At 35.1% G+C, this 23,734-nt stretch overlaps 1 protein-coding gene across 1 annotated transcript in view; it reads right to left on the bottom strand.

The window, feature by feature from the left end:
* Positions 1-347: 347 nt before the first annotated feature.
* Positions 348-23,734, bottom strand: part of LOC144445423 (uncharacterized) — a 28,880-nt gene continuing 5,493 nt past the window's right edge. The window contains exons 5-9 of the mRNA XM_078134962.1: positions 21,394-22,197; positions 8,582-10,236; positions 6,419-6,544; positions 5,312-5,409; positions 348-1,193 (exon numbers count right to left, since the gene is read on the bottom strand). Coding sequence (XP_077991088.1) covers positions 689-1,193; positions 5,312-5,409; positions 6,419-6,544; positions 8,582-10,236; positions 21,394-22,197 — 3,188 coding nt within the window. The 3' untranslated portion in view covers positions 348-688. The remainder of the gene's footprint in view (positions 1,194-5,311; positions 5,410-6,418; positions 6,545-8,581; positions 10,237-21,393; positions 22,198-23,734) is intronic.

Below are 23,734 nucleotides of genomic sequence, written 5' to 3'. Positions count from 1 at the left end.
AATTATAGATTTTTAACCCAAAAGACACATTTTTAGCCCTAATTTGCATATCACTGATGGAATCATCATGTCATGCACAAATCTTACTTTACACCCACTTAACAATGTTCCCATCAAATTTCTCACCAATCTGCCTAGTAAATTATGAGTTTAAGTTTTTTGACCAAAAATCACATTTTTTGACCCAAATCACTGTGAAGGGATCATTTTGATTTGAACAATTTCCCAACTAGACACCCAAGGTAATGGACCCATCAAATATCATGGCAATCGATTCAGCGGTTTTTGACTTTAAGTTGTTCACACACACACACACACACACACACACACACACACAGACAGACAGACACCGGGCGATCCCTATAGCACTACTGAACCTCAGTTATGCTTATAAGTAAACATAGTAATTTATCTAACAATCTTAAATGTCATTTTATACTATCAATTGCAAAAACTTAATTAACACACTCTTTAATTGCATCTTTTCAAGCAGGTATAAAAGGTTGAAATCAAGCCTTAATCATCTTACACTTAGCATATACATGCCATGTACTCTATAATGGTATACATACAATATGAAACACTTCATAAAAATGGAGTTATTGATGAGTTTCTCAACTCAATTAAAACTTCAATTACTATCAAAACTTAATAATCATTATGTTGAACTGAAAGTCAACTAAAACCACTAGTCAACAAAAGTACCAGTTTCTAAAATTTCCTCCATTTCATTCAGCAATTTATCTTCAATTGAGTTACCTTCCCTGGCAGATATTTTCTCAATAATTTCGTTTTCTTTGACTAACTGTACAAGTTTGTCACCTCCAGGAGAACCAATGTCATTGTTTTCCACAGATAGTGTTGTCAATGTTTCATTGTCCATTAATGAATCAGCAATCATTTCACATCCTTTATTACCAAGATTATTGTTGTTAACATGGAGTACTAACAGTGAGGTGTTGTCTGTCAGAGATTCACTGATAGCTTCCCATCCTGTTAAGTCACTGCTGTTACCATTAAGTTGTAAGGTTTTGATACCTTTCTTGACTTGTAATAATTTGGCAATGTGTTTAGCACCTTCTACATCAACTTGACACTGACTTAGATCCAAATCTTCCAACTGTTTATCTGAATCCTGTAAGGCACCAACCAAATGACGAACACCACCATCACCAAGGGGATTACCCTTCAAACTGTGAAAAGACAATAGTCAATCAGTTACCTTACTTCAGACATTACCTTACTTCATTAGAAGAAAGAACCTTCTGGAACAATCAAATAAAATGATATTCTGGCAAACTAACATATCTTTCCTCATTGAAAAAAAAAGCAACCTCTTTTAATACTGCTGCTTATGTCCTGTTGTATTTACCACAGAGATAGGACAATGGTTTGGCTGTGTGATGGCTATGTGATGAATCTTTTTTCAATGACGATTTTACCATGTTCGATAGATTGATTTGGATTTTTATGTAGGTGTTGTGTCGTACAATAGCAACAATAGTGAAAATGGTAGTGATTTTGGAGAGTATATCAGGAGAGTATATCAGAGAGTATAGGTTCAAGTTGTTCGTCGAATTCTATTGCCGATTCGGGCGTCGATAAAACTAGGAGCTCAACTACTGTTACAAGTTGATATAAAAAGAGGGCCAATGGTATTGTAGAACAACTATATTTGGCTGTTGCTATGGACATGGTCTTGTTGCTAGCGATATTTCAAACATTTTAGCCTAATTTCCATATCACTATCCCAAGGGACTAACCTGGAAGAGAGTCATTCTCAGCCATACGTTACAGTGGTAACACTCGTTCATGTTCGATTACCTTTCACAAAGAAAACACAACGAAATGGTTGAAGTGATCTTTTTTTTTAAATTTCTTTTCATCACAAAAACAAAATCTGCGTGATCAAAAGTGTTGTAAACTAAACCAGAAAGAATTATCGGACTGGCTAAACTTCCCGCTGAACTGGAGTAAGGTCCAAGCCTCGATAGTACGTGAGAAAATCGTCTCAAACTAGCGATACAACTTCCAAAATATAACTTGACATGTCTTCATTTGTTAGACTTATACAATTCAAGACGGGTTTTCACTCGAAAACAACAATTCTGTGAATAATGACACTCTGAACGCAGTGATTTCTTGGACGATGTTACCACTGTAACGTATGGCTGACAACGGGTTTCCGGGTTAGTCCCTCGTGCATCCGGGTACTTGGGATTGTCGCCGTACGGAAACTAAGATGGCGATTAATACATACATTGTCTGATATTTTAATTTACAGAGTTTCTTGTGACCGGCGCAGTCCCGGTATGATCACTGACTAGTCGTGCTTGCATACAGAGTAATCCGGGACTCGATTCTGACAAATTGTCCCTATATAGACTTGTGCACCGCCTGTCGTATGTAAGCAAGGCTAACCACTGACATGACCAGAGAGAACCTTTTCTGATTTAAAATTACATGTAAAACGGGGAAAGATACGAAAAACATAACGCAAAGTCTGAAGCCAAATTAAAGTTGTAATTATTTTAATTATTTTTACTTGCCAAATATTTGCATTTTGGAAATGACAAGACACATTCATGTCGTTTAACTTTACATGTAAACTGTCGGCCAATAAACAAAGTTTGGTCGATTCACAGTCGGCAGTGAGACTGCTCTTGCATAACTTCAACCCCATGCCTAGCCTAGGCATGCCGCCTTCCTTACGCAAGTTGTCTTCATTCTGGTTCACTGTCACTCCAAATTGCACGACAATATAGAATTAATCACAAGTTACATGTTATCTGAAAACATCACATTTTTTTATAGTGGGTCTGAAGTGTGAGTTTAGTAAATACCAAGAACGTCCCGTGTTGCTACTTGCTGTGGAAAATCCACAGTCGCTTGTAAACTGTTATTCCTTTCCTAAATGGTTTTATTCTTGTCTATGACGGTCCTAATACAGAACAATGACGTTATTATAGGGATTGGCGATATTCTTATAAAATCGGTAGCAATGTCATAAATACAACACGTGTTGTATTTATGACATCGCTACCGATTTTATAAGAATATCGCCAAGAATAAAACCATTTAGGAAAGGAATAACAGTTTACAAGCGACTGGGGGAAAATCGCCTGGTCAAACGAGGTCAGCTTCAGCTTCTGGTCAAATCAGTCGTTTTCTACCGAAAATTCTTGAACGGAGCGGTACACAACGATCCTACTAAATTTACTTGCCATAGTTATTTAAAACACATAAAAATCCACACAGTAATTCTGATGGGAACTGACTGAAAAAAAAGGTTTTTACAGACGCTTTTTTAAAGTTTTAAAACCAGAATACTTTTCACGAACATGTCACCTAGCAAAATAGCAATAGTGAATGTGAGTATTTTGAATCACCTTGAATATATTCAATAACCCATGACCTCTATAATGTGTACATCCTAATGACCAATATTATGTGATCACAACAAACTACACGTAACTAGTGTTTTGCAAAGGTGTGAGTAGTTCGCTACTCATATTTGAAAATGTAGTAAAGTGGGGGAACACATGTTCACACGTCAATACTACTCTGTTCCGTATATAGCATTAGTTTGTGTTATAATGTATCTATACTTTATTATCTGATCATGTTTTATTTAAGGAAAGCTATGGGCGAAATGTGGTCATGAAGTTTTCATATTTTTATGCCTCTGACACAAGTTTTGGAACTAAAGTGCATGTTTGTGTTATTAAAATGTTGTATTGTTTGTATGTTTAGTTTAAACATGTTGGTTTTCTGTTCTACAATTGTAGTTTTCGTTACTATTTATTTTTAAGTCTCTTGTTCTCTTAATAAGAAGACAAGGATATCTAAGTTGTGATCAGATTGTTCGTATGTTTATGTTTCTTTTGTTCTCACCAATTTGTCCTTCAGAGTTGTTTTTCTGCTATTCTGAGAATAAATGTTTCAGTGTAATGTCTTTCTCTAATTCATCCCAGTGTTTCACCATAGCATATTTTTAGATCTTTTCTTTTGATGTATTTCCAGTTATGACATATGTGGCAGAAACATGGGTAATGAGAGCAGTGGAAGAGGGTATTTTGAGGATAGCAGAGAGAGCTATGGTTAGAAAGATATGTGGTGTCAAATTGAGTGACAGGGTTGGCTCAGAGGTGCTAATGGAACGGCTCGGTCTATGTGAGTCAATTGTAGAGGTAGCAAAGCGCAGCTGTCTGAGATGGTGTGGACATGTGCTGAGGAAAGATGAGAGAGAAGGAGTGAAGAGGGCATGGAATCTGGAGGTGGATGGAAAAAGAGGGAGAGGGCGACCAAAGCTGACATGGAAGGACAATGTAAACAGATTGGATTAAACATCAATGACTATGGGAACAGGCAGAAATGGAGGAATGTGATTGCCACACAAGTACGTATTGTACCTTATAGTCATAATTTTACAAAACTTTTATTTTTACTTCTAATTTGCATATCAATGACCCAATCAACCTGAGATGATGTCCAACAGTACAAATCACAGAGAGTTGTGGGTAAAATATTGTACAGTGTACTGGTCAGAATAGCTCCGCTGTGTTTTTTTTTTGTAACATGTGTAGAAGTGGTTCTGTTGCTCAGCTCTTACACTATGAAGTTTTGTTTTAGCAAAGTAATTAAAGGTTTCATATGATGACTCACACACACACACACTATAGAATACATTTCACACAGAAAGTTGGTAAAATATTGTACCTTATAGTCATCATTTTACAAAACTTTTATTTTTACCTCTAATTTGCATATCAATGACCCAATCAACCTGTCTTAATTAAACAAACTTACATCTGCTCATCAAATGAGACCTACACAAGAAATTTCAACTCAATTGGCCCAGCAGTTTTGGAGAAGATTTTTGAAACATTTTCACAAAAAATTATATTTTTAGACCTAATTTGCATATTTATCATCTGGCCAAATTCTCTTGAACAAACTGAAATCTGGGTTTTTCAAGACACCTTCACACTAAATTTCAGCTCAATAGACCCATTAGTTTTGGAGAAGAAGATTGAAATACAAAAAGTTGATGGACGGACGGACGGACGGACGGGCAGACGGACGGACGACAGTCAACTTGAAGGTCACACCTACCCCTATAGCTCCACTGACTGTCTTTGACAGTGGAGCTAAAAAGTTTATTGGAAAAGCATCAGGAATTGTACGCAAATCCTACGGTAAGAACATTTAGGTGAGTATCTTTCCTTCAACAGAAATTAGTTTGGAGAGAAATGCCAATTGTAAACAACTTTGCAACTAGATAAGAGTTTGAATGTTACAACTACAATACCTTAATATCTGTAATGACTTGTTTAGGTGATGTTTTATCAACGGTATCAAAGAATGTACACAATTTTCATCTAAGCTGGTAAAAGTCAGCTCCAGTTTCTGTAAAACAAACAAACAAACAAACAAACTAAAACTTGAGCACATTGAATAGTATAACAGAACCCAATGACACACGAATGTAATGCTGGCATACTTGAAGTATTTGCATAAGTGCTTGCAGTGTTCTCTGCAGCTGTAATTTCATGAGTGTAATGAGTAAAAGTGCCTCAGAAAATACTGCAAGCATGAGTGCAAATATCTCTGAGTACCCACACTGGAACTTATGTGGCATGGGGTTCTGCTATTATTACATATGTTTATCTGTAATTGCAAATTTCCTTAAATATCATAAAAAAAGTGCCAATGGCATTGCAGCACAATTGTTTTTGGCTGTTGCCATGGGCATGAGCTGTAGCTAGGCAAATTTACATACATTTTTGGAATCTTTATTCACATGTCTACCCATGCCTGATATCTTTGAAATATACCCCACTAATTGGCTGTTGCTATGGAATATAGGCATGGTTTTGTTGCCAGGAATTTTAGCCTACATTTTTTGAATGTTTATTTGCGTGGCTATATTAATCCCTGTTATTATTTTTATGACATACACCGTCATTTGGCTGTTGCTAGGGGTGTGGTCTTGTTGCTAGGCATATTTCCATACATTTGTTATGTTACATTACAATGTTACATTAAAGTTTACTACACTGTAATGTCTTTATTTACATTACAATGTTACATTAAAGTTTACTACACTGTAATGTCTTTATTTTCATTACAATATTACATTAAAGTTTACTACACTGTAATGTCTTTATTTACATTACAATGTTACATTAAAGTTTACTACACTGTAATATCTTTATTTACATTAGAATGTTACATTAATGTTTACTACACTGTAATTCTTTATTTACATTACAATGTTACATTAAAGTTTACTACACTGTAATGTCTTTATTTACATTACAATGTTACATTAACGTTTACTACACTGTAATGTCTTCATTTACATTACAATGTTACATTAAAGTTTACTACACTGTAATATCTTTATTTACATTACCTTAATATTTGAACCCTGTAAAGCTGTTTCTAAGTCCCTGACAGTGTCTTTATTTAAAGGACTTTCAGTCCATTCCAAACACTCCATTTGTATATTTTCAGCCAGACTGTCGATGACTACTTGTATCTAAATGAAAAACAATATCAATACAATGTCATTCAGTTGAATCGTTTGGCAAATCTAACTTTTGTCAATCACTGTGGGTAAATCTAACTACTGATACCACTGTAGGTAAATCTAACTACTGATACCACTGTGGGTAAATCTAACTACTGATACCACTGTGGGTAAATCTAACTACTGATACCACTGTGGGTAAATCTAACTACTGATACCACTGTGGGTAAATCTATACTACTGATACCACTGTAGGTAAATCTAACTACTGATACCACTTTGGGTAAATCTAACTACTGATACCACTGTGGGTAAATCTAACTACTGATACCACTGTGGGTAAATCTAACTACTGATACCACTGTGGGTAAATCTAACTACTGATACCACTGTAGGTAAATCTAACTACTGATACCACTGTGGGTAAATCTAACTACTGATACCACTGTGGGTAAATCTAACTACTGATACCACTGTAGGTAAATCTAACTACTGATACCACTGTAGGTAATCTAACTACTGATACCACTGTAGGTAAATCTAACTACTGATACCACTGTAGGTAAATCTAACTACTGATACCACTGTAGGTAAATCTAACTACTGATACCACTGTGGGTAAATCTAACTACTGATACCACTGTGGGTCAATCTAACTACTGATACCACTGTAGGTAAATCTAACTACTGATACCACTGTGGGTAAATCTAACTACTGATACCACTGTAGGTAAATCTAACTACTGATACCACTGTAGGTAAATCTAACTACTGATACCACTGTAGGTAAATCTAACTACTGATACCACTGTGGGTAAATCTAACTACTGATACCACTGTAGGTAAATCTAACTACTGATACCACTGTGGGTAAATCTAACTACTGATACCACTGTGGGTAAATCTAACTACTGATACCACTGTGGGTAAATCTAACTACTGATACCACTGTAGGTAAATCTAACTACTGATACCACTGTGGGTAAATCTAACTACTGATACCACTGTGGGTAAATCTAACTACTGATACCACTTTGGGTAAATCTAACTACTGATACCACTGTGGGTAAATCTAACTACTGATACCACTGTGGGTAAATCTAACTACTGATACCACTTTGGGTAAATCTAACTACTGATACCACTGTGGGTAAATCTAACTACTGATACCACTGTGGGTCAATCTAACTACTGATACCACTGTAGGTAAATCTAACTACTGATACCACTGTGGGTAAATCTAACTACTGATACCACTGTAGGTAAATCTAACTACTGATACCACTGTAGGTAAATCTAACTACTGATACCACTGTGGGTAAATCTAACTACTGATACCACTGTGGGTCAATCTAACTACTGATACCACTGTAGGTAAATCTAACTACTGATACCACTGTGGGTAAATCTAACTACTGATACCACTGTGGGTAAATCTAACTACTGATACCACTGTAGGTAAATCTAACTACTGATACCACTGTGGGTAAATCTAACTACTGATACCACTGTGGGTAAATCTAACTACTGATACCACTGTGGGTAAATCTAACTACTGATACCACTGTGGGTCAATCTAACTACTGATACCACTGTGGGTAAATCTAACTACTGATACCACTGTGGGTAAATCTAACTACTGATACCACTGTGGGTAAATCTAACTACTGATACCACTGTAGGTAAATCTAACTACTGATACCACTGTAGGTAAATCTAACTACTGATACCACTGTGGGTAAATCTAACTACTGATACCACTGTGGGTCAATCTAACTACTGATACCACTGTGGGTCAATCTAACTACTGATACCACTGTAGGTAAATCTAACTACTGAAGTTTGACTGTCAACTTACCTGTGATTGGCTATATTTAGCATGGGAATTTTCATTGTCAACTTACCTGTGATTGGCTATATTTAGCATTTGGAATTTTCACTCTCACCTTACCTGTGATTGGCTATATTTTGCATTGCCAAGTTTCACTGACCAACTTATCTGTGATTAGCTATATTTAGAATTGCCAAGTTTTACTGTCAACTTACCTGTGATTGGCTATATTTAGCATTGCCAAGTTTCACGTTTTTCTTCCCCAGTATCTTTGCTTTAAGATCATCTGAACTTTCATCTGAGTTAGCATCATCATTTTCCTCACTTTGTTGTGGCTCACTTTGTTGTGGCTCACTTTCTACTTTGGTGTCTGTTTCTTTTTGTTCTGGTACAGAGCTATCTTCAGGTTCTGGATGAATTTCTGCTTCAGTTACAACAGGTTCAGCATCAGGATTACTAGCTGGTTGTTCTGGCTCAGAGTGGGTTTCACCTTCTGGTTGTTCTGGCTCAGAGTGGGTTTCAATTTCTGGTTCTTCTGGCTCAGAGTGGGTTTCACCTTCTGGTTGTTCTGGCTCAGAGTGGGTTTCAATTTCTGGTTCTGGCTCAGAGTGGGTTTTATTTTTTGAATGTTCTGGCTCAGAGTGGGTTTCAGTTTCTAGTTGTTCTGGCTCACAGTGGGTCTCAGTTTCTGGTTGTTCTGGTTCAGAGTAGGTTTCAGTTTCTGCTTGTTCTAGCTCGGAGTGGGTCTCAGTTTCTGGTTCTGGCTGAGAGCAGGTTTCTGTTTCTGGTTGTTCTGGCTGAGAGGGGATGTCAGTTTCTGGTTGTTCTGGCTGAGAGTGGGTTTCAGTTTCTGGTTGTTCTAGCTCAGAGTGGGTTTCTGTTTCTGGTTGTGGGGGAATTTCTGTGTCTTCTTGTTCTGGTGTAGAATTGGAGTCAACTTCTGGTTGTTTTGACTGTGTTTCAGTTTCTGGTTCTGAATGTGTTTCAGTTTCTGGTTGTTCTGAATGTGTTTCAGTTTCTGGTTGTTCTGGTTCAGGCTCAGACGTTGTTTCTAGTTGTTCATCTTCTGTATGACTTTCTATAATTGATTTTGCTACTTGTTGTTCTGCATCTGAGAAGGTTTCCCTTGTTGCATGTTCTCCTTCCAAAACATTTTCGGTGTCTGCTTTTACAGGCTCAGGCTGAATTTCTTCTTGCTTCTTTTCAGGAGAAATATCCTTGGCTTTTTCTTCCTCAAGATCACTTTTAGTTGTTGGTTGCCTAAGTACAGACTGAATTTCAGTTTCTGTTTTTTCTGAATCAGACTGGATGTCTGTGCCTGCTTGTTCTGCTTCTGAATGGGTGTTGCTTTCTGGTTGTCCTGCCTCAGATTTGATTTCTGTTTCTGGTTGTTCTGGCTCAGAGTAGGTCTCCATTTCTGGTTGTTTTTGCTCAGATATGGTTTCACTTTCTGTTTGTTCTGGTTCTGAATGAGTTGCAGATTCCATTGTTTCTGGTTCAGGATGTACTTCACTGTCTGGTTGTTCTGGCACAGATTTAGTTTCTATTTCTGGTTGTTCTGATTCAGCATTGCTTTCTGGCTGATCTGGTTCCATTTGTACTTCTGTCACAGGCTCTTGAAATTCATTTTCTGTGTCCTTGCCCTGTTCTGAACTAGTTTCTAGTTCACCGTGACTTTCTCTCTTTTCTTGGTCACCTTCACCTAGTTTTTCAACTGTTATTTCTTGTTGATCAGAGGTTGGTTCAGTTTCTTTCTCTTTAGACTGGGGGACAGTCTCTGTCTCTTTTTGTTCAGATCGGCTATCAATATCAGACTGTTGGTCTAAAGAGGATATTGTTGTTATCTTTGCAGTTGTCTTCTGTGTATCATCTGTGAAATATCAATTTATCATTGTATATAGAACAAGTCTTCTACTTTGTTGATGGCATAGCCCCCAATGCTAATGTGCTGTTAATTTCTAAAGCAATAAACTTGAATACATTCTTTACAAAATACCACCAATGGTGTTATAACACAACTGCACAGTTTGTGCTAGATTTTAAAATGTAAATTCATATGCCAATTCGGGACCATGTGTCTTATTACCTATATACCACTGCTTTGGTGCATTATCTTAGCTGCTAGGATGTCAATTTTGGAATGTTTATCCACTTCTCTAACTATTCTTTTTTTCATATTTGCAATATTAATAACCATTTCTGTGTTGGTATGGGCATGGTCTTGTTGTTAGGCATATATTTATTCATTTGTAAATAATCTCTCAGTAGTACAATTGAACTAATAAAGTTCAGTAGTGCTATCGGCATGATGCAGTGTCTGTCAGTGCTGTGTGTGTGTGTGTGTGTGTGTGTGTGTGTGTGTGTGTGTGTGTGTGTGTGTGTGTGTGTGTGTGTGGACAACTTAACAAACAGCCAGACTGATAGCCTTGTTTAGTTGGAAAATTGTTCAAAGCAAAATGATCGTGATATATGTAGATTAAATTTGTTTATGACATGATTCCATCCGTAATATGCAATTTGGGGCTACAAATGTGTCTTTTTGGTCAAAAGTTTTTAATTCCAAAACTACTGAGCAGATTGGGATGATATTTAATGGGGATGCATTTTGGGGTGTATAGATGAAGAAATATTAAGTATATAATGATCTCATCAGTGATATGCAAATTAGGTGTAACCAGAGATGAACTGAAAATGCTCCCGTATCAGAGGAAATGTCATTAATGTGCTTGCTGAGACTTTGAAATGTCTTTATGTACTGTCCTACCTTTGTGTAATCAATATCTGTAGCAAGTTCAATTGAATTCGGTACAGTCCTGGCTATATATCTCTTATTGCAAAAGTTCATCAAATATGCAAATTAGCAATTGAATTGATACCATCATATCTTTACTTGGTCAATATCTTTAGCAAGTTTCATCAATTTGGTGCAGTCTTTGTTGGAAGGAAAGTGTATGAATCGCCTTTGTTAACTAGTTGGACTAAATTGATTGTACTGATAGATTTCATTCATAAAACTTGACAGGATGTTTTGCAAACAGCAGGACACCACTTCCCATTAAAAGCCATTCCAAAGATAAGGTCAGATGAAGATAAAGAACTATAGTAGCAACATTGAAAAATAGTGCCAATGGCATTGTAGCACAACTGTACAGTTTATTAAAAATGTTTATTCACACGTTGATCCATGCTAGGTGTTCATTTACTGAATGACTATCCAGTTGCTTATCCAGCCTTGTTGTTATTTTTGCAATATTAGCAATCATTTGGCTGTTGCTATGTGTGTGGTCATGTTGCTAGACATATTTGCATACATTTTTTGACTGTTTGTTCACTTGACTATGAGTCCCTTATGTCATCTTTGCAATATTCCTGATCATTTGGCTGTTGCTATGTGTGTGGTCTTGTTGTTAGGTATATTTGCATACATTTTTTGAATATTGATTCATTTGGCTATTAATCCCTGTTGTTATCTTTGCAATATATGCGATCATTTGGCTGTTGCTATGGGTGTGGCCTTGTTGCTAGGCACATTTGCATACATTTTTGAATGTTCATTCATTTGTCTTTCTACTATTATCTTTGCAATATACGTGACTATTTCACTATTGCTATGGGTGTGGTCTTGTTACTAGGCAAATTTACAAACATTTTTTGAATGTTTATTCAATTGTCTTTTAATCCCTGTTGTTATCTTTGTGAAAATACACGACAATTTGGCTGTTGTTATGGGCATGGTCATGGTTGCTAGGGATATTTGCATACATATTTTGAATGTTTACTCACTTGCCTTCCAGATGATGTTATTTGACCAAAATATATTGCCATTTGGTTGTTGCTAAGGGCGTGGTCATGGTTGCTAGGGCCAACTGTGTCAAAATATTTGCAAAAAAATCTGCAGAATAACACCTAGAAATATCTCACCAAGTTTCAGTCTCATTGACAAGTACTTTTTGAGATATAATTTTTTTGACCAAAATTCACATTGTTATATCTAATTTGCATATTACTGATGATATCATTATATGCTTAATATTTCTTCATCTATACACCCACAGATGCATCCCTGTTAAATTTCAGCCTAATCTGCTGAGTAGTTTTAGAATTATAGGTTTTTGACCAAAAAGGCACATTTTTAGCCTTAATTTGCATATTACTGAGGGAATCATCATGTCATGAACAAACCTTAATTTACTTATACCTAAGAATGTTCCCACCGAATTTCAGGCCAATTATATTTGGTTTCTTATATAGCGATTTCCCACTCCGTGCTCAAAGCGCTTTACAATTATTACCCCTGGCTCGGATCAGAAACGGCACAACAGCCCTTTAGTCTTCCTCAACTCCCCGGGGAGCATACAATCCATTGCAGCCATTTAAGCGCATATGATTAAAACCTTCACATTGCAGCCTACATCCTACCAGGTCCCCAGTTATACAGCTGGGTTGACTGAGGCACAGTCGTGGTTCAAATCTTGCCCAATGACTTTAGCCACTCAGAAACAAACAGCAGGCAGCGACGGGGCTCGAACCTGCAACCTGTAGATTCCAAGCCGGTCACACTAGCCATTCACCCATCATGACTCCATCTGCCCAGTACTTTTGGAGTTTAAGTTTTTTGACCAAAAATCGCATTTTTTGACCCAAAACCCACATCTCTGATGCAATCATTTTCAATTTAACATCAGAAGTAACATGACCACCAAATATCAAAGCAATCGGTTCAGCAGTTTTTGACTTTAACTCGTTCACACACACACACACACACACACAGACACCGGGCAATCCCCATAGCACTACTGAACCTTAGTTCAGTTGCGCTAAAAACTGTACAGTTGTGCTACAACACCATTGGTATTATTTTTTAGTTATGAAGTAAATATTGATTTTTAATTACAAATATGGCCACCATTTGGTCAATTTGCACACACCAAAAAACAAAGTGATGTGCATATGTTCCATATGATGTCAACTTTGCACCAGGTTTGAATCAAATATGATTTTGCATGTCAGAGAAATGATGTATTCCAGACACACAGAGCCCATCGTACTAGTTCCCCCTTTTGGGAGACTAAAAAGTACCACAAATATGGCTGCCATTTTGCCATAAAGGTCAAGGTCACAAAATTATGTGACCTGAATATTTAACCTATAGTTCTTGACATTTGTACCGGGTTTGGTTGAAATCAGCGTATGCATGTCAGAGATATACATGTAGGTTAACATTATTATGCCTGTTTGAATTTGAAGATGAAGGTTAAGGTCATAGTTCAAGGTCTCATTAGAAAGCTCACTATTGATAATGTGGGTGTAGACACTTGAATGGAGTCTGTATCTATAAGACCTTTAAAGGTAAGAGGCAAAATGTGAATTTTTGCCACAAATACGGCCGTCATATTAGAAATGAAGGTAAAGGTCATGAAATTAAGTGACATGTATATGTAATTAATAGACTAAGTACTTGATAGTTGTACCAGGTTTGGTTGAAATTGACCAGTGTGTATCTGAGTTATGGCTGTATGTGGAAGGACAGACGGATGGACATAGGTCATTTCTATAGCTCCTTCTGGGCTCTGCCCCTTGGGGCTAATAACACATATTAGTTTGAAATGTTTGAGATATATTATCTGCAACAAGAAGGAAAGCTGTGTACTTATAATTCTTGACTTTTTTGTATTCATTTGGTAAGATACATAGAGCTATATCAAATCAGATCTGACAACATTTACACAACCTTTGAGTGAGTGAGTGAGTGAGTAAGTGAGTGAGTGAGTGAGTGAGTGAATGAGTGAGTGGCAACTTGCATAATTTCACTGATTAAAATCAGTGGCATTACAGCCACTTAAATACACACACATAAAATACTACTGTAAAGTTGCAGAAGTTGCCAAGTTTTGCACTTGTGACTTTGCCTATTTTTATAACTACTCACCTATTGCTGTCAATTGCATTTTACAGATAGGTACCTATCTTTACATGTGCTAACCTATCATTACTAACATAATCTTACCATTAGTTACCTATCTTTACAAGTCCTAACCTATCATTACCAACATAATCTTACCATTAGGTACTTATCTTTACAAGTGCTAACCTATCATTACCAACATAATCTTACTGTTAGTTACCTATCTTTACAAGTCCTAACCTATCATTACCAACATAATCTTACTGTTAGTTACCTATCTTTACAAGTGCTAACCTATCATTACCAACATAATCTTACTGTTAGTTACCTATCTTTACAAGTGCTAACCTATCATTACCAACATAATCTTACCATTAGGTACCTATCTTTACAAGTGCTAACCTATCATTACCAACATAATCTTACCATTAGTTACCTATCTTTACAAGTGCTAACCTATCATTACCAACATAATCTTACTGTTAGTTACCTATCTTTACAAGTGCTAACTTATCATTACCAACATAATCTTACTGTTAGTTACCTATCTTTACAAGTCCTAACCTATCATTACCAACATAATCTTACTGTTAGTTACCTATCTCTACAAGTGCTAACCTATCATTACCAACATAATCTTACTGTTAGTTACCTATCTTTACAAGTGCTAACCTATCATTACCAACATAATCTTACTGTTAGTTACCTATCTTTACAAGTCCTAACCTATCATTACCAACATAATCTTACTGTTAGTTACCTATCTTTACAAGTCCTAGCCTATCATTACCAACATAATCTTACTGTTAGTTACCTATCTTTACAAGTCCTAACCTATCATTACCAACATAATCTTACCATTAGTTACCTATCTTTACAAGTGCTAACCTATCATTACCAACATAATCTTACTGTTAGTTACCTATCTTTACAAGTGCTAACCTATCATTACCAACATAATCTTACCATTAGTTACCTATCTTTACAAGTCCTAACCTATCATTACCAACATAATCTTACCATTAGTTACCTATCTCTACAAGTGCTAACCTATCATTACCAACATAATCTTACCATTAGTTACCTATCTTTACAAGTGCTAACCTATCATTACAAACATGATCTTACCGTTAGTTACCTATCTTTACAAGTGCTAACCTATCATTACCAACATAATTTTACCATTAGTTACCTATCTTTACAAGTCCTAACCTATCATTATCAACATAATCTTACCATTAGTTACCTATCTTTACAAGTGCTAACCTATCATTACAAACATAATCTTACCGTTAGTTACCTATCTTTACAAGTGCTAACCTATCATTACCAACATAATCTTACCATTAGTTACCTATCTTTACAAGTGCTAACCTATCATTACCAACATAATCTTACTGTTAGTTACCTATCTTTACAAGTGCTAACCTATCATTACCAACATAATCTTACCATTAGTTACCTATCTTTACAAGTCCTAACCTATCATTACAAACATAATCTTACCGTTAGTTACCTATCTTTACAAGTGCTAACCTATCATTACCAACATAATCTTACCATTAGTTACCTATCTTTACAAGTGCTAACTTATCATTACCAACATAATCTAACCATTAGTTACCTATCTTTACAAGTGCTAACCTATCATTACCAACATAATCTTACTGTTAGTTACCTATCTTTACAAGTGCTAACCTATCATTACCAACATAATCTTACCATTAGTTACCTATCTTTACAAGTGCTAACCTATCATTACCAACATAATCTTACCATTAGTTACCTATCTTTACAAGTGCTAACTTATCATTACCAACATAATCTTACTGTTAGTTACCTATCTTTACAAGTGCTAACCTATCATTACCAACATAATCTTACCATTAGTTACCTATCTTTACAAGTCCTAACCTATCATTATCAACTTAATCTTACCATTAGTTACCTATCTTTACAAGTGCTAACCTATCATTACAAACATAATCTTACCATTAGTTACCTATCTTTACAAGTGCTAACCTATCATTAGCAACATAATCTTACCGTTAGTTACCTATCTTTACAAGTGCTAACCTATCATTACCAACATAATCTTACCATTAGTTACCTATCTCTACAAGTGCTAACCTATCATTACCAACATAATCTTACCATTAGTTACCTATCTTTACAAGTGCTAACTTATCATTACCAACATAATCTTACTGTTAGTTACCTATCTTTACAAGTCCTAACCTATCATTACCAACATAATCTTACCATTAGTTACCTATCTTTACAAGTCCTAACCTATCATTATCAACATAATCTTACCATTAGTTACCTATCTTTACAAGTGCTAACCTATCATTAGCAACATAATCTTACCGTTAGTTACCTATCTTTACAAGTGCTAACCTATCATTAGCAACATAATCTTACCGTTAGTTACCTATCTTTACAAGTGCTAACCTATCATTACCAACATAATCTTACTGTTAGTTACCTATCTTTACAAGTGCTAACCTATCATTACCAACATAATCTTACCATTAGTTACCTATCTTTACAAGTCCTAACCTATCATTATCAACATAATCTTACCATTAGTTACCTATCTTTACAAGTCCTAACCTATCATTACCAACATAATCTTACCATTAGGTACTTATCTTTACAAGTCCTAACCTATCATTACCAACATAATCTTACCATTAGTTACCTATCTTTACAAGTCCTAACCTATCATTATCAACATAATCTTACCATTAGTTACCTATCTTTACAAGTGCTAACCTATCATTAGCAACATAATCTTACCGTTAGTTACCTATCTTTACAAGTGCTAACCTATCATTACCAACATAATCTTACTGTTAGTTACCTATCTTTACAAGTGCTAACCTATCATTACCAACATAATCTTACCATTAGTTACCTATCTTTACAAGTCCTAACCTATCATTATCAACATAATCTTACCATTAGTTACCTATCTTTACAAGTGCTAACCTATCATTACAAACATAATCTTACCATTAGTTACCTATCTTTACAAGTGCTAACCTATCATTACCAACATAATCTTACCATTAGTTACCTATCTCTACAAGTGCTAACCTATCATTACCAACATAATCTTACCATTAGTTACCTATCTTTACAAGTGCTAACCTATCATTACCAACATAATCTTACTGTTAGTTACCTATCTTTACAAGTGCTAACCTAGCATTACCAACATAATCTTACCATTAGTTACCTATCTTTACAAGTGCTAACCTATCATTACCAACATAATCTTACTGTTAGTTACCTATCTTTACAAGTGCTAACCTATCATTACCAACATAATCTTACTGTTAGTTACCTATCTTTACAAGTGCTAACCTATCATTACCAACATAATCTTACCGTTAGTTACCTATCTTTACAAGTGCTAACCTATCATTACCAACATAATCTTACCATTAGTTACCTATCTTTACAAGTGCTAACTTATCATTACCAACATAATCTAACCATTAGTTACCTATCTTTACAAGTGCTAACCTATCATTACCAACATAATCTTACTGTTAGTTACCTATCTTTACAAGTGCTAACCTATCATTACCAACATAATCTTACCATTAGTTACCTATCTTTACAAGTGCTAACCTATCATTACCAACATAATCTTACCATTAGTTACCTATCTTTACAAGTGCTAACTTATCATTACCAACATAATCTTACTGTTAGTTACCTATCTTTACAAGTGCTAACCTATCATTACCAACATAATCTTACCATTAGTTACCTATCTTTACAAGTCCTAACCTATCATTATCAACATAATCTTACCATTAGTTACCTATCTTTACAAGTGCTAACCTATCATTACAAACATAATCTTACCATTAGTTACCTATCTTTACAAGTGCTAACCTATCATTAGCAACATAATCTTACCGTTAATTACCTATCTTTACAAGTGCTAACCTATCATTACCAACATAATCTTACTGTTAGTTACCTATCTTTACAAGTGCTAACCCATCATTACCAACATAATCTTACCATTAGTTACCTATCTCTACAAGTGCTAACCTATCATTACCAACATAATCTTACCATTAGTTACCTATCTTTACAAGTGCTAACTTATCATTACCAACATAATCTTACTGTTAGTTACCTATCTTTACAAGTCCTAACCTATCATTACCAACATAATCTTACCATTAGTTACCTATCTTTACAAGTCCTAACCTATCATTATCAACATAATCTTACCATTAGTTACCTATCTTTACAAGTGCTAACCTATCATTAGCAACATAATCTTACCGTTAGTTACCTATCTTTACAAGTGCTAACCTATCATTAGCAACATAATCTTACCGTTAGTTACCTATCTTTACAAGTGCTAACCTATCATTACCAACATAATCTTACTGTTAGTTACCTATCTTTACAAGTGCTAACCTATCATTACCAACATAATCTTACCATTAGTTACCTATCTTTACAAGTCCTAACCTATCATTATCAACATAATCTTACCATTAGTTACCTATCTTTACAAGTCCTAACCTATCATTACCAACATAATCTTACCATTAGGTACTTATCTTTACAAGTCCTAACCTATCATTACCAACATAATCTTACCATTAGTTACCTATCTTTACAAGTCCTAACCTATCATTATCAACATAATCTTACCATTAGTTACCTATCTTTACAAGTGCTAACCTATCATTAGCAACATAATCTTACCGTTAGTTACCTATCTTTACAAGTGCTAACCTATCATTACCAACATAATCTTACTGTTAGTTACCTATCTTTACAAGTGCTAACCTATCATTACCAACATAATCTTACCATTAGTTACCTATCTTTACAAGTCCTAACCTATCATTATCAACATAATCTTACCATTAGTTACCTATCTTTACAAGTGCTAACCTATCATTACAAACATAATCTTACCATTAGTTACCTATCTTTACAAGTGCTAACCTATCATTACCAATATAATCTTACCATTAGTTACCTATCTCTACAAGTGCTAACCTATCATTACCAACATAATCTTACCATTAGTTACCTATCTTTACAAGTGCTAACCTATCATTACCAACATAATCTTACTGTTAGTTACCTATCTTTACAAGTGCTAACCTATCATTACCAACATAATCTTACCATTAGTTACCTATCTTTACAAGTGCTAACCTATCATTACCAACATAATCTTACTGTTAGTTACCTATCTTTACAAGTGCTAACCTATCATTACCAACATAATCTTACTGTTAGTTACCTATCTTTACAAGTGCTAACCTATCATTACCAACATAATCTTACCGTTAGTTACCTATCTTTACAAGTGCTAACCTATCATTACCAACATAATCTTACCATTAGTTACCTATCTTTACAAGTGCTAACTTATCATTACCAACATAATCTAACCATTAGTTACCTATCTTTACAAGTGCTAACCTATCATTACCAACATAATCTTACTGTTAGTTACCTATCTTTACAAGTGCTAACCTATCATTACCAACATAATCTTACCATTAGTTACCTATCTTTACAAGTGCTAACCTATCATTACCAACATAATCTTACCATTAGTTACCTATCTTTACAAGTGCTAACTTATCATTACCAACATAATCTTACCATTAGTTACCTATCTTTACAAGTCCTAACCTATCATTATCAACATAATCTTACCATTAGTTACCTATCTTTACAAGTGCTAACCTATCATTACAAACATAATCTTACCATTAGTTACCTATCTTTACAAGTGCTAACCTATCATTAGCAACATAATCTTACCGTTAATTACCTATCTTTACAAGTGCTAACCTATCATTACCAACATAATCTTACTGTTAGTTACCTATCTTTACAAGTGCTAACCTATCATTACCAACATAATCTTACCATTAGTTACCTATCTTTACAAGTCCTAACCTATCATTATCAACATAATCTTACCATTAGTTACCTATCTTTACAAGTGCTAACCTATCATTACAAACATAATCTTACCATTAGTTACCTATCTTTACAAGTGCTAACCTATCATTACCAACATAATCTTACCATTAGTTACCTATCTCTACAAGTGCTAACCTATCATTACCAACATAATCTAACCATTAGTTACCTATCTTTACAAGTGCTAACCTATCATTACCAACATAATCTTACCATTAGTTACCTATCTCTACAAGTGCTAACCTATCATTACCAACATAATCTTACCATTAGTTACCTATCTTTACAAGTGCTAACCTATCATTACCAACATGATCTTACCGTTAGTTACCTATCTTTACAAGTGCTAACCTATCATTACCAACATAATCTTACTGTTAGTTACCTATCTTTACAAGTCCTAACCTATCATTACAAACATAATCTTACCATTAGTTACCTATCTTTACAAGTGCTAACCTATCATTACCAACATAATCTTACTGTTAGTTACCTATCTTTACAAGTGCTAACCTATCATTACCAACATAATCTTACCATTAGTTACCTATCTTTACAAGTCCTAACCTATCATTACAAACATAATCTTACCATTAGTTACCTATCTTTACAAGTGCTAACCTATCATTACCAACATAATCTTACCATTAGTTACCTATCTCTACAAGTGCTAACCTATCATTACCAACATAATCTTACCGTTAGTTACCTATCTTTACAAGTGCTAACCTATCATTACCAACATAATCTTACCATTAGTTACCTATCTCTACAAGTGCTAACCTATCATTACCAACATAATCTTACTGTTAGTTACCTATCTTTACAAGTGCTAACCTATCATTGCCAACATAATCTTACCATTAGTTACCTATCTTTACAAGTCCTAACCTATCATTACCAACATAATCTTACCATTAGTTACCTATCTCTACAAGTGCTAACCTATCATTACAAACATAATCTTACCATTAGTTACCTATCTTTACAAGTGCTAACCTATCATTACAAACATAATCTTACCATTAGGTACCTATCTCTACAAGTGCTAACCTATCATTACAAACATAATCTTACCATTAGTTACCTATCTTTACAAGTCCTAACCTATCATTACCAACATAATCTTACCGTTATTCTTGTCATCTTCTTGCTGATTCTGTTTTACAGTTTCAGACTCCGTAGCATGCTGATAACTTGTATCTTGATTACTACTACTGCTACTACTGCTACTACTACTGCTGCTACTGCTTGATATACTTGAAGTGGAATATTTCCTTTCCTTCACTTCTTGCTGAGATGCTATGCTATCAGACTCATCATCTTTCCTAACTGATTTCATGTTGGATTGTTGTGTCTCATTATCCTGAACCTTGTCCTTTGCATAGTCTATGGACTCAGCATCACTGACATCATCCTCGGATTTGCCAATCACAGCAGGTTTCTTACCATTGGCTGTATCAGAATCAGCAGACTCTGAATTGCTGACATCATCTTTAGATTGACCAATCACAGCAGATTTGTCATTCTTGTTATCATCATCATCATCATCAGTATGAATGGACTCTGGATCGCTGACATCATCTTTAGATTGACCAATCACAGCAGGTTTATCATCCTTGTCATCATCAGTGTGAATGGACTCTGAATCACTGACATCATCTTTAGATTGACCAATCACAGCAGGTTTATCATTCTTGTCATCATCAGTATGAATGGACTCTGAATCGCTGACATCATCTTTAGATTGACCAATCACAGCAGGTTTATCATCCTTGTCATCATCAGTATGAATGGACTCTGGATCGCTGACATAATTAACCTTACCTTGGCTACTATCTTCACTGTGTATTGATTCTGCATCATTTGTCTCAATGCTTTCTTTCTGTGGCACATCATTCTTATGTTCCTCCTCCTTCACAAAGTCACTTGAACCTGTTATAAACACAATATATGTATATATATATACAGGGTGTTAGAAGCTGAAGTTGAAGATTTTGGAATTGAAATGACTGCATTTGGTGACCCATTTAGATCATCATTATGCTACAAATCAATATTTCAGTTACTAGTAATATGTGTGTGGCTTTCTGTTAGCAAACATACAATATCATTGCCTTGTAAAATAAGACAGGGATTCACAGTTCTATATTGTAACACTTGTCTAAATCTCATGCAGTGTCACCTTTAAGAATTTGAATATCAGCCTGCATATGCAAAATATATTAACAGTATCTTGTGCCCCATGACCATTTCCTGACATGGGGAACACGTCTGGGGTAGTTTAAAAACCATGTGCCAAAAATCATGTGATTTGTTACTTATTAACAGACACATCAGATGTGGTAAGATTTGGTTTGAGTATGGCTATTGAAGCCAGGCATCTTCCCTCCATGGGCAAAGCTACAATCAACTATACCCCATCAGTAAATAGTCTATGCCGAAAACTTCACCCACATAAATTCATACAATATTGTCACTATTTCAATCTCTCAATACCACATTTAAACTGAATGCCTCCCGTAAGAGCAAAACCATATATTTTTTGTTCCTACACACATTGTTGGAATGAAAAATTCTGTGTTATAGCAAGTATACATGATGTACCCACTTAATTAAATTAATTATACGAAACTATATAAAATTTGAACATATTGACTAATTATTGAAAAATCATTTTTTATGCAAATTTTTCAATAAAAGTAAAATCTACATGATCAAGTTTTATAGTGCATGTGCACGTTATTATGTTTGATGTATGATATACCAAAATATATGAAATTTGAAGCTTCCATTCCAAATTTAGTCTAATTAATAAAAAAAATAGAGCCAATGGCGCTGTAGCACAACTGTATTTGGCTGTTGCTATGGGTATGGTCTTGGTGCTCAGCATATTTGCTTATTTTTAATCTTTATTCAAATGCCTACACATGCCTGTTGTTATCTTTGAAATATACATGTGACATCACCATTTGGCTGTTGCTATGGGCGTGGTCTTGTTGCTCAGGCTGCAGGGGTTTCATTATATGCCGGATGCCGGAGAAAATACCCGCCTACTCTTGTCATTTCTCCGGCTACATTTTTCGAGATGATGACAGATGCAGAAATGACGTGAAATTTAGTCAAAGACAGCTTTGTAATGGTCATAATGATTTTCAGACTACAAAACTTCTATGAACTCTTCGTAAGAAATACATCGTGTGACAAAAGATTGTGACCTTTGACTTAGTTTGATACCGCTGTCCAAGAACATGCAATGACAATGGCTTGGTAAAATAAACAAAATACATGTAGCTTAGATGTGATCAAACGCCATAACGTCTACTCAAACGCAACACTCTATTGATTTCATGACTGTTTCATTGTCTTTTCCATGTCACACAGTTGCGATCAAAATGATACAAAACTTAGGAAAATATACGGAATAAAATCATTCTCCCACCACTAATCGCGAATGTAATAGTATTTTACA

The sequence above is a fragment of the Glandiceps talaboti genome, chromosome 14 (genome assembly GCF_964340395.1).
Source record: "Glandiceps talaboti chromosome 14, keGlaTala1.1, whole genome shotgun sequence".
Classification (NCBI taxonomy): Eukaryota; Metazoa; Hemichordata; class Enteropneusta; family Spengelidae; genus Glandiceps; species Glandiceps talaboti.
The sequence above is the reverse complement of the archived record's forward strand: the minus strand, read 5'-3'. Positions and strand labels throughout refer to the sequence as shown.